Genomic DNA, 12,160 nt, shown 5'->3' with positions numbered 1-12,160 from the left:
GTGAAATGGGGATGAGTCTATAGACCCTACTCATGGGGTTGCCACAAAGATTAAATAACACATAGCATGTTCTCAAAAGGTGATACATAATATTTTTAGGGAGGTGCACAGATGACAAGTGCTCAGTACATAATAGCTATTATCTAGGATCAGGCAGTAGCCTCTTACAGCAGCCTGGAAGAAACAACAAAGGAGCCAAGCCGGTATTGGGCCATAGAAGTGCAAAAGCTAACAGTATGCAGCTCAGAGTAGATGGTCATCTCAACCTATTACCTTTAAGCAATCTGACAGCCAGGCACCCAGCTTCTCCTGACTAATAAAGATGAGTCATGCCCCTTAACAGAACTTGTAGTTGTCACCTCTGACTTCCCTCACCAGTTCCTGACCACGTTTTATACTTTTTAAATTTCCTCTTGGTTCTCCACTCTTGGCTCTGGAGCTGGTAATGCCACCAGGTGGGCTCCGTGATGCTTGTGGATACAGAGTCACTTCTCATTCTTGATCCTCAGCTCTTCCTCCAGGACTTGATTGCACTCATTCTTCCAGCTCTTCTAGTGTCCCAGGAAGCCTTAATAATCAGCACCAAGTTCTAACCATCACCCATACCCACGCCCACCTGACAGCCCCAAGATAATGGATTTGGAGAGTAGCTGCTTGGAAAATGTTTCAGAATAACGCAAGAAGACAGAAGACTTTGGTTTAAGTGAGCTGAAATACGATGTAAGTAAAAGACACGGAACATTAGGCAGGTAAAAATTTTTAAAAAAGCAAGTAGGGAAAATGAGAACACCAGGACAGTGATATTTATTTAAATTTTAAAAAAATATTTGTTTTAGATGATAAAAGTCACATACATTTACTGTAAAATACAAAAAAGTTCCAAAATTATATTATATAATTATCAAATTATATTAATAAATTCTATAATTATAATTTTATATATGTGTGTATATGTGCATACACCACCTCTAACCCTTCCACGCAAAAAAACCATAGTCATGGTTTGTTGTATTTCCTTCCCCCAATTTTGTATTAAGCAATAACATGCATACAGTAACATGCATAAACCCAAAGTGATCAATTATTACATATGTATACACCCATGAAACCACCACCTGGATCAAGATATAGGACATTTTTAGCACCCTAGAAGGTTTTCTCGCATTTTTTTCTTCAAAGTAACTAAAGTATTTTGTTTTGTTTTTGGTGTGTGTTTTTTTGTTTTGTTTTATTTTGGTGGTGAGGGCATCCGAATCCTTGACCTTGGTGTTACCAGCACCAGCTCTAACCAAGTGAGCTAACTGGACAGTCCCCAAAGTAACTAAAATACTGGGCCAGCCTCGTGGCTCACTCGGGAGAGTGCGGTGCTGATAACACCAAGGCCACGGGTTCGGATCCTATATAGGGATGGCCGGTTAGCTCACTTGGGAGAGGGTGGTGCTGACAACACCAAGTCAAGGGTTAAGATCCCCTTACCGGTCATCTTTAAAAAACAAACAAACAAACAAAAAACAAAGTAACTAAAATATTGACTAAAAACAGCAACTTTTCTAAATCATATCATCTGTACATATTTATTAAAGGCAGACAGACATATGAACACATACTTTAAAAGAAATAAAACTAGGAATCAGATATTAGACTGGATTGTTTAAAATTGGAAATCTGACTCATAAAAACAAATCTTTCTTGACACTTTGTTAGCTACCTCCTTACCTTGACCCTGGGAAGTCAAGGGAAGAAAAGCAGGGTTCTGTTGGAGGTGGGGGAACTGGAGGAGCAGGAGCCTCTTCTTCATTTTTGCCAATTCTTGTGCATGCTCCTCCCTCCCCTCCAAGCCTCATGCAGGCTGGAATAAGACCCCACGTAGTACTCTGAGAATTAAGAAAATGCCGGTTAGAATTACCATCAAAAGTCAGTGTGGGTTAGGGAAGCTTGCATATGTTAGCAGAGAGGGACATGGGAAAAGCTCACCCCCTGCGCTGTGAGTGCAGCCTGAATTCAGCCACATACTCGGAATGTCTGTCCAGGTTTCATAGTTTCCTTGCTCATTTGAATGCGTTATTGTTATAGCAGTAGTAACAGCAGCAGTTCCGCAGACATTGCCCATCAGTGCTTAGAAAATGACAAATGTCAAACTATGTCTGACCCTCTCTCCAACTCTTTTTATCTGTGGTATCTCTTTGGAATAAAAATGCCTGCTCCCCGCTGGGTCGTCTTAAAAATGCATATTGTCTCTTCACATAAAGGCAAGGACGATGGTGCCATGGAAAAATCAGAAGGAAAAAAAAAAAGAAGAGAAGAAAAAAGAAAAGGAATTCATTGCAACTTCTCAGGTTAGAAGTGCAAGTCCAAAAATCTGTTGGGGTAAATTGGCACTTCATCCAGAACTTTCTCGGGACCATTTAAAACATTTTGTTACTTTCTAACTGGGCTTTGTTTTTGTAGCTCTGTTTCCTGATCCTCACTGAAGAGGAGCAGGTTTCATAAAGTTCAAGGCCAGAGTTGGGGGAGGGTGCCCTTTAGTTCCTTGGAGCCCTGGGAGAGTGAAGCTGCCACCAGATAGCTTGTCAATTTTTCCAAAAGAGGTAAACAATTAATATAAAATGGAATGTGAACTACCACATGTCACCAGGGGTCCTTTGCAATCTTGAGCCACGATGTGCCTGATACCTGGGAGCCCTTACTCTCAGATGAAATCCCAAGTAGAAGAAGGAACGTTGGAAAACACCATTACTACTGCAAATTCTCTACTCAGACCCTGTGCTTTGCCTCTGACAGTCTTTCACAGGCTTGAAATTTTGAACAAAAAAGGAAAGGTCAAGTTTGAGGTGGATTGACTAGATGAATGCCAAGGTCCCTTCCAGATCTCACATTCCAGAAGCTTCCGCTGGAACAATACTGAGTTCCCTGCCTCCACCCTGTCTCTTTTTGCCTGTGCGATTTTCTCATCAGCCAAGAGAGATGTGGAAGAGCAGTATAAACATGTTTGAAAAATGAATGTTCCAGAAGCACCTTCACAATCTAAGTGTCAAACTCAAAGTGTGTTTTTATTTAATCAAAACAACATGAAGAAATAATTTTCTTTCCATGAATGAACCATTTATGTCCAGTGGGCAAATTAGAGAAGGAACTCTCTCCCAATTATACTGAAATGCACATTTTACATCTAAAGCTGTAGATCAAATCACGTGCAACAAGCTAGAGTAATGAATATCTATGGCAACCGTTTTGCCATCACTTGGAAGTGTACTCACTGAAAAGTGGGTCTTCTTTTCAGTAATTAGAAATGTTCTTTATAAATTGGACTATAAATTAAAGCTTAGGTGTAGAAAAAACTAACCAGCTCTCTTCCTATACCACCTTTGGTCTTTGTTCTCCTATGAGCATGGGAGATGAGACGTCACTTTTATAGAAGCTACATACTTCATGCAATCTTTGCCCCAGTAGTAAAGTAGACATGTGGTCAATACCAGCAGATATGTGGTCATTGCATAAGAATAACCACATTACTCTTTGGGCCTCAGTTATCTCATTAGGAAAATGGGTATAATAAGAAACACTTTCCCTGTAGTGAGAGGGTGATACTGTATGAAAGTAACTCAGATCCCTTTCTGTTCTACAACTCATATAATTTAGTGCTAATTATGGACCAATACAGATGTAATTCATGTACCCCAATACGAAATTATTAAAGGAATATATACTACAATACTAAATAGCATTTCAGTGCTGGCAGGGTTGGGTCTGAGCAAATTGTGAAGTAGGTGGAATATATAACAACCATAATAATAATAATAGTAGCTACTATTTATTGAGCCCCTCACTTTTAGGCTCATGAGAGAAGGAATTTTGTTTTATTCCTAACTATATCTCCAAAGCCCCAAAGAATGCTGATCCTCAATAAATACTTGTTGAATAAAGGAATGAGTAATGGATAAGTAAATGAACGCTTTGTACCAGGTAGTGTGCTAAGTACTTTCTGATTACTTCGAGGCATATATATTTTTGACTCCGTACCTGGTGTCGAGGGCACAGAAGCGATTTAAACATGCTCTGGGCTGAGAGGGATGCTTTTCATATATTTTTTCTTTTAATCCTCATAGCATAGGTAAGACACATGAGGAAAGTGAGTCTCAGGGAGGGTGTTACCTATCTAAGGACACACAGGCAGAACCAGGATTCGATTCTCAGTCTACCTGACCCTGTAGCTTCTTTCACTGGGTACACCTTTCTCCTCTTCCCTTCTTCTATTTATTTTTTGCTCTTCATACAGAATCCCCGGTTGAAGGAACGCTCGGCCTTTGTTACTTCGTTGAGAAGACTGCAATGGCCTAAATCGCCTCTTTCCAGTCCATTCTACGCCTTCCCACTCCTCCAGATCATTCTAAGACACTACTTTCATCATCTCACACTCTGCTTATACATCTTCAGTGTTGATAGGATCAAAATGGCACTGTGACCTCAGGTTCATGTGCCCCCATTGTCTGGCACCTAATTTCACAGTAGTCTCCTGGATGAACCTGTACTCAGTCAAGCTGGCTTTGATATCCCCATCTCTTTGCCTGTGTAACTCTTCCCTACAGGAGGTCCTACTGCCTCCACTCCCTTATCTACCAGACTTGTACTGTCTTCAAAGTTTTCCTGGGCATTTTTTGGGCTCAGAATACAGCGAAAAGTGGCTGTGTCATTGAACTGGGACTCAGGGGGCCTTAACTTAAATTTCTGAATGTGTTTCCTCATCCGTAAATTAGGGAAATAATACATACTTCATTGATAATACATGTGAAAGCAACTCCTAAACTCCACAGTATTAAACAAATATCAGTTATTATTGTGATAATGTCTTCCCATGGAACACATTTAAACTAAGGAGTGTGACACTTGCAAATGATGCTATAGGAAGATTAATTTTGTGACTATTCCTGGTTGGATGGATGGAGAGAGAGGTTGGAGGCCAGAAGACCTGTCAGGAGGTTGGTTCTACAGTCCAGACAAGAGGTAATGGAATTGGGATAGGGGTTGATGGCTACAGAATGGAAAGGATAGATCCAATAGATCCAAGTGATTAATGAAAAGAAAGTGGGGCAACTATGGCACTGGGAGAACAGTGGACAAGACTGACACAAACAGGAAAGTATGGTGCTGGGGACCTGGAGCCAGTAGTTAAACCTGTAAACATGGATGAGCTCTCAGGGAGAAGGAAAGGTAGGGCAATTTAAGGCAGTGGAGAAAGAATAATGAAGGGAGACATGGAATTGGGAGACAGGGACGGACTACACAAATCAACTCCTTCAAGGTGGCTGATCCTTTAATTACTTGTAATTCTGTAACAATTTCCAGAGAGACCAAGAGGAGTCTGGCCACCATGGAACAAAGAACAAATTGGGATGACTGTCCTGGGAGACATGCACTGTCTTATATTATCTTTGCTGATGTCTTTCTCCAGGTAGACATGTGTCCTACCTCCCCAACCAGGTTGTCAGATCCTCAAAGGCCTCTGGTCTTTCAAGTTTCTGGAGCCTTCACAGAACCGACTTTTGTACAGAGCAAATAGTCAGAAGATACTGCTTGCTTGTTTGCTTGAAAAGGAGAGGCATGGGGCGAGAGAGAAAAGCTACTGGGTGAAAGCTGGGCTAGAGACAGGCTGTGTGGCTGACAAACTTTTAAGAGTTCTGAACACCAAGGTCAAGGGTTCAGATTCCCGTATGGGCCAGCTGCCAAAAAAAAAAAGAGTTCTGAAGTAGTTGCTAATATTTAAAAACCAAGAGATTTCAAATACAAATATAAGTTTTTTATTTCCCTGGGAAACTGCCCATCTGGTAAAGCTGTGCTCTTGCGGGCAACAGACATGCAAATAAAAATAAAGCATAGAGGAGCTCTCAGAGGCAGGTGGGACAACCTCAAAGAAAGTATGTAGACAGTGCTTTGGAGGCCTAGAAGCAGGAGCTACTAGCTCTGTTTGGGGGGGATCCAGGAAGGCTTCCCAGAAGAGGTGACATCTCAGCTAAGTCTTGAAGGATGAATATGAAAGAATTGTCCAAGGAATGGAAGGAAATGAAAGGGTGTTCCTAGAAGGGGAAGGGGAAGGATGCAAAGAATCCATGGTATGACAGAGAATGATGACATTCTTGTGGGGCCAGGAGCTTAGGATACAGGGTAGGAAAGGGCCAGTAAGAAAGCTCAGAACGTAGACTACAGCCTGATAGCAAAGAATCAGATCTACTGAAGGACTTGGAAATTGATCTCCAAAGCAATGGGGTACCACTGGGGATGGTGGTAGGGGTAAGAAGGGGAGGGACATTGTCCAGATGATCTCAAGGGCTGACTCCGGTAGTTGTGTGGGGGATGGGCTGGGTAGGGGAGAAACTGGAGGGCTGCAGGCCAACAATTTACCCTAACTAAGCCACTTTTACTCCCCATCCCTGTATTTGACAATGAAGGTAGGTCCCCAGCAGGCAAGAAGTAGCCCCAAAGCTGAGAGAGTGGACGTAACTCGACCAGTTCTCTAGGCTTGGGGACAGCAGCACGTGAGTGCATTCTTTGTTCCCTCTGCCCATCAGTGCTGCATCAGGAGAAACCTCTCACCCGGGAAAACCAAGTACTGTACCATAAGTGCATTCTATCAAGCAAGCCTTTGCATACAGTATATGTGAAACTGTACACTTCTTTTGGCTTACACATCTTCCCTTCCTCTAGGACTGAGCAGCATCTGACACATACTAGGTGCTCCATGAACATTTATCAGTCTGAAACAGAGACACTTCTACGGGATCTGGACAATTGCACCTCCACTGCTGATCATAAATGAGACCCAGAGCACTGTGTTTTCTGACCAAAAATTGCCTAAAAATATTTAGTCAGAGACCTTAGATTTCAGTCTTGGTTCAGCTACTTAAGAGCTCTGTGGCTGTGGGCAAGCCACCGTAACCTTAAAAAAAAAGAAAACACCAAAATGTTCTAAAGTATGAGGGTGCACCTGGAAGCCCTTTGCAAACTCTAAAGTACTAAATGACCAAAATATGGTATATTTATACAATGGAATAATATTCTGCCATAAAAAAGGAATGAAGTACTGATACATTCTAGGACATGGATGGACCTTGAAAACTTAATGCTAAGTGAAAGAAGCCAGACACAAAGGCCATATGTCTATGATTCCATTTATATGAAAAGTCCAGAATAGGCAAATCCATAGAGACAGAAAGCAGATTAGTGGTTTCCAGAGGCTGGAGGAGAAGGGAATGGATTTCGAGTGCTTAACGGGTATGTGATTTCTTTTTGGAGTGATGAAAATGTTTTGGAACTAGATAGTGGTGACGGTTGAACATTATGATGTTCTAAATGCCACTGGATTGTACACTTTAAAATCGTTAAAATGGTAAATTTTATGTGTGTGTGTATTTTACCACAGTAAAAGAAAGCAATAAAAGTGTTATACAGGCCGGCCCGTGGCTCACTTGGGAGAGTGTGGTGCTGATGGCACCAAGGCCACGGGTTCGGATCCCTATACAGGGATGGCCGGTTGGCTCACTTGGGAGTGCGTGGTGCTGACAACACCAAGTCAAGGGTAAGGAAAAAAAAAGTGTTATGCAAGGGTTGATCAGCCTGAGAAGTTGTTGACTCTAGCCTTCTACATGCAGCCTCCAATCCATTTTCTGGCTTTCCGAGAACTTACAAGGAGCAGGTGCATCACCACTAAGGGCATCTTTTGAAGAGAAGAGCCTGGTTGGGGGTGGGGGGAGGGAAGAAGGAACTATGGGCCATCTGAAAATCATCCCTTCTGGATGGTATTTGTTGCATAGATTGCCAGTTGTTCACCCTGTTTGTGTTTAAATGAAAGGAGGCTTTGAAGTGGGAGCTGCCGCTGAGCAGGGTTTGGGGTTCCTGCCTCCCATGGTAAAGTTCAGACTTGTCCAGATGTGTCTGTAGCCAGAGGTTACTGTTTCTGGTGGAAGAGACTCAAGTTTTGGTTAATAATAATACATTAAGAGGAAGAGCAGGAGTAAATGGGGGAGGGGGGCAAGGGATGAGCTCCTCCTGCACTTTCCGATCTGGGCTTCATGATTTAGGAGTACTGTTTTTTATCTTATGGTCACTAGATTCCACTTTATTATTAATGTTGGTTGAATCTAAGATCATATTCTCCTTGGTGAAGAACGTCTTTAAGTAAATACATCAATCAATGAAACTTGAAAGTGCTGGGCTAAGCTCTAGCAATGCCTTGAGGACCTGATGGTTATCAGTTTAAGGAAAACCTGGACTATTTGAAAGTCCCTTAAAAATGGCAGGAAATTCTATTGTAGTTGAGTTTGCATATTTAGCAAAACTGTGTTCCTAGTTTCAGAGTTAACTGTTCTGCCAACCCACAGAAATTAGAAGTCCCAGTTACAGACGGATCAGGATCTGTTCATGATGATGGGAGAGTTAAAACATTGAAGAAAAGTCTGCAGTGGGCATTCAGCACAACAACTACGCTGGTTTCTACAGCTCCTCGTAGCCAACCATCAACGTGGTTTACAAACAACAGTGGAAGAAGTCTCCACAAACTCTTGGAGAGTGATAATTGTAATGACGGCTCCTATCTTCACCCTATGTAATTTTATAGGAATTGAGAGTCTAGCCAAATAATAAGTTTCAGCCCTTTTTTATCTGCTCAGTTCCCAGCACACTCCCGGGGTGTCTGAAGCACTTCTCACCCTAACCTCTTAAAGCAGATTGTAACAATAACAACTGTAATGATAAGTTCCCAATCTGCACAGTTCCCTTCATTAAAGGAGCCCTGGGAGTTTCAAAAACACTCATTAATGGAATCTGACAAAGCTTGAAAGGTGGAAAGACTTGTCCCTTTCCAGTTTTCTGGTGGCTAAGTGGAGGCTGGGTCCCAGGGGAGTATCAGCCTATCTCAAGAAGCTTGAGGGGAGAGGGGGATTGGGGATCCTGGGTTACCATTATTCCACGTGTCCAGGAAGTCAAGAGTCCCGGGTTCTGGACCCTTCCCCCCTGCCAGGTGCATGCTATTAGCAAGTCGTCTCCCTTCTCTGGGCCTCACTTCCCCTACCTGCAGAAGAAGGGGCTGGGCCAGAAGGTTTCCAAGGTCACCGCGGTCAACCCTGACTTTGCCCATCGCCTCGCTGTTCGGGGGGTTCTCCAGCTTCAGGCTTCGGTTAGGCTTGTTGCAGAACCGGGGGATGTAGGTTTGAGTGTTATAAGTGTGCGGGTGGGGTGGGGAGAAGAATGCCTGCCAGAGTCCCGTACAAGTCGGTGCTCCATGCGCACCATTTGATGGGAAGCAGGTCTGGGGAGGCCAGGTGAAGCTCTAGGGCCAGCTCGGAGTTCCAAGTCTCCGAGGTGCCTGCAGCAAAACAATGCGAGTAATGTAGGCGCCTTCCCCGCCCAGCCCAGGAGTCGGGCGGTTAAGAGCGTCCCCGGGTGCGGGAGGGCAGCAGGGAGGGAGGCAGGTATCGCTGCAGGAGGGTTCCGCGCGGCTTTGGCCCGTGGGCAGCCGGTCAAGTGGCCGTGCGCAGAAGGCCTATGGCTCAGACGTGGGCACCGGGACAAGTCCCAGGTCGCCAGGTTCCCCGGCACTTGGGCCTTCAGCCCGGAGAAGTCGGTCGTTTCTCCACGGGTGGGGGGCGGCGGGCAGGCTCCCCGCCTCCGGGAAGGAGGGGAGGAGGGAGGAGCCGGCGGGGCGTGCCGAGCGAGGGAGCGCCGCGCGCCCGGCGCGGCCCCCTAGGAAGTGGATTTGGCCGCTCCGGATCCAACCCCGCTTCCAGGTTTTCTCCCGGCCCGGCCCAGCGTGCTCCCGCCTGGCTCCGGCCCCCCCGCCTCCCGCCCCCTCCCTCTAGTGCCGCCCGCTTGGCCAAGTTTGCGGAGCGTCGCGGCGCACGCCGGCCAGTCAATCAGCGGCAGAGCTGAGAAGGGCACAGCCGCGCGGCCGAGGGCAGAGTGAGCCGAGCCGAGCCGAGTCGAGCCAAGCGAGCGGACCAGCGCCAGGCAGCCCGAGCAGCGCGCAGCGAGCGCCTGCCGCCGACGCCCACACCCTCCGCGGTACCCGCGGCTCCTGCCACCTTCCCCTCCTTCCCCGCGTCCCTGCCCCGCCGGCCGGCCAGCTTACCCTGGTCGCTGCCCCGCGGAGCCCCGAGGTCACCGGCCCACGCCTCCGCTCCCCCGGGCCGCGCGCCGCCTCCACGCCCTCCTCCTCCTGCCCCGGCCGGGCGCCTGGCACTGGGGACCGTTGCCTGACGCGAGGCCCAGCTCCACTTTTCGCCCGCGTCTCCCTCCCGACTCTCCTCCTTCTCCACCAACTCGCAACTCCTTCGCCCTCTCACTGCACTCGCGAGCCCCCGACTCCGTGCCCCTCGGCCGGCTCCTGCAGCGCCACTTCCCGTCCCGTCGCAAAGGTGGGAGCTCGTCCGTCCCAGCTCGCACCATGGCACGGTTGGGCATGCCCGCGCTCCTCTGCACCCTGGCCGTGCTCACCGCCGCACTGCTGGCTGCTGAGCTCAAGTCGAAAAGTTGCTCGGAAGTGCAACGTCTCTATGTGTCCAAAGGCTTCAACAAGAACGATGCCCCCCTCCACGAGATCGACGGTAGGTGGGAACCCCTGGGAGGCGGGCGCAGAGGCGGACACCCCGGGAAAGGGGCCGCGGACCCCCCGCCCCCGCCGCTCCCCGCGCGGGCTGCAGGTAGCCGAGAGGAAGAAATGGGCAGGCGACAGCCAGCCAGCCCCAGCGCAGAAGAACGTTCCCCGCGGGCACGGCGCCCCCCCCCCCCCCCGGCACTGCGAGTGCCGAGTTGCCCGGTGCCACTCTCGCGCTCTGCTTCCACCCTCCCCGTGATCTTCACGTTCCCGGGAAGCCCCTAAGGACTCTAGCCCTCAAAGTGCGTGTCACTGGCTCCTTTGCCTTTTCCGGGTTGAACTCCTTACTGGGCTCCCCGCTTTGTTGTGTGAATGACGAGAGGCCGGGTGGGGGTGGGAGTCGCCGGTGGGACGGGGGGGGGGACCTCCTAGAGCTTGCCAGATTCCAGGGGGGTGCAAAACGTGGAACTTGAATTGATGTTGCATCGATGTTCTTTTAAGACCCTCTCCCCGCCTCTCTTCGACCGCTGACACGGATTAGGATAGCTGCAACGGCTTTAGAAGTCGCTTTAAAAAAAGCAAACGATTCCCCCCGACTCTCCACCCCTCCAAGCCCTGACTTTTGGAAACTCTCCTGCTTTCCGGAAGATATTGGACAAGAAGGGTATTTCCCCTCTTTTCTCACCCCGTCTTAAGGGTTAATTGCACATTCATTTACAGACATTTGGAAGGACTGATCACAGGAAACCTGAATCTCAGTTTGGAGATGGTTTTGCAAATGGAGACGGCTTAACCTGTGAAAAAGTTCACCGAATTTGGGCGCCGGGGGGTGCGTGGGGTATTTGCGAAAGCCCTTCTCGGAGCTCCGGGAGGCAGCGTCCCGGTGGGCGTCTTCCGCCCCTCCTCTCGAGGCCGGCGGCGGTGCCCGCCCGGGCGGGTCCTCTCTGGGTCGCACTCACTCATTCACAGCGGCTAACTGTTGCGCGCTGCCCGCGGGCCGCGCTGGGGCCGGTGGCGGCGCAGGTAGCCGGTTCGCCCCGGGGGTTCAGAAAGAACCACGAATCTGGCTGGCTGGTGGCCAGCATAACCTAACGGAGGAGTGAGCGATTCGAGCCCCAGGGGCTGAGCCTCCATTCCGAACCTTTCATGGAAGTGAGCAGAGCGCGCCTTTGCCTCGCCTTGCTGGTTGCCCGGGTGGGGCGGGCGGGGGGCCGGCAGCCAGCAAAGGAAATACTGTAATTTTAACCAGGCGCTTCCAAGGGCTTAGGAAGACTTGGGGGTCATTTTTTGGAAGGGCTATTAATAACCTTGGAGATTAAGTGCAGTCATCAATTACATATAAATTACAAAGGTAATTGAGGGAAGTTGCTAGGCACTTTCCGAGTGTAACCAGCATCTGTCTACAAATAGAACCGAAGAAATTGTTGGAGCAGCCCGGGCGCCCCCTGCACCTTGGCCATTATCAAATAACTCGCACACTTCTGATTAGAGACTGTTTGCCCTCCAGCTGCTTGTCTTTTTAGGAGCTCAAGTGTGTCCTCACAGCGGCACGATTTTATTGGTTGTAGAGCCCTGAAA

General features: G+C 47.8%; 1 protein-coding gene across 1 annotated transcript in view; it reads left to right on the top strand.

Moving 5' to 3' along the window:
* The first annotated feature begins 9,918 nt into the window (after positions 1-9,918).
* The window catches only part of GPC4 (glypican 4), a 100,320-nt gene continuing 98,078 nt past the window's right edge, over positions 9,919-12,160 (top strand). The window contains exon 1 of the mRNA XM_063083519.1: positions 9,919-10,592. Coding sequence (XP_062939589.1) covers positions 10,433-10,592 — 160 coding nt within the window. The 5' untranslated portion in view covers positions 9,919-10,432. The remainder of the gene's footprint in view (positions 10,593-12,160) is intronic.

This window comes from Cynocephalus volans, chromosome X, assembly GCF_027409185.1.
Source record: "Cynocephalus volans isolate mCynVol1 chromosome X, mCynVol1.pri, whole genome shotgun sequence".
NCBI lineage: Eukaryota > Metazoa > Chordata > Mammalia > Dermoptera > Cynocephalidae > Cynocephalus > Cynocephalus volans.
This window is presented reverse-complemented; position numbering and strand designations above follow the sequence as displayed.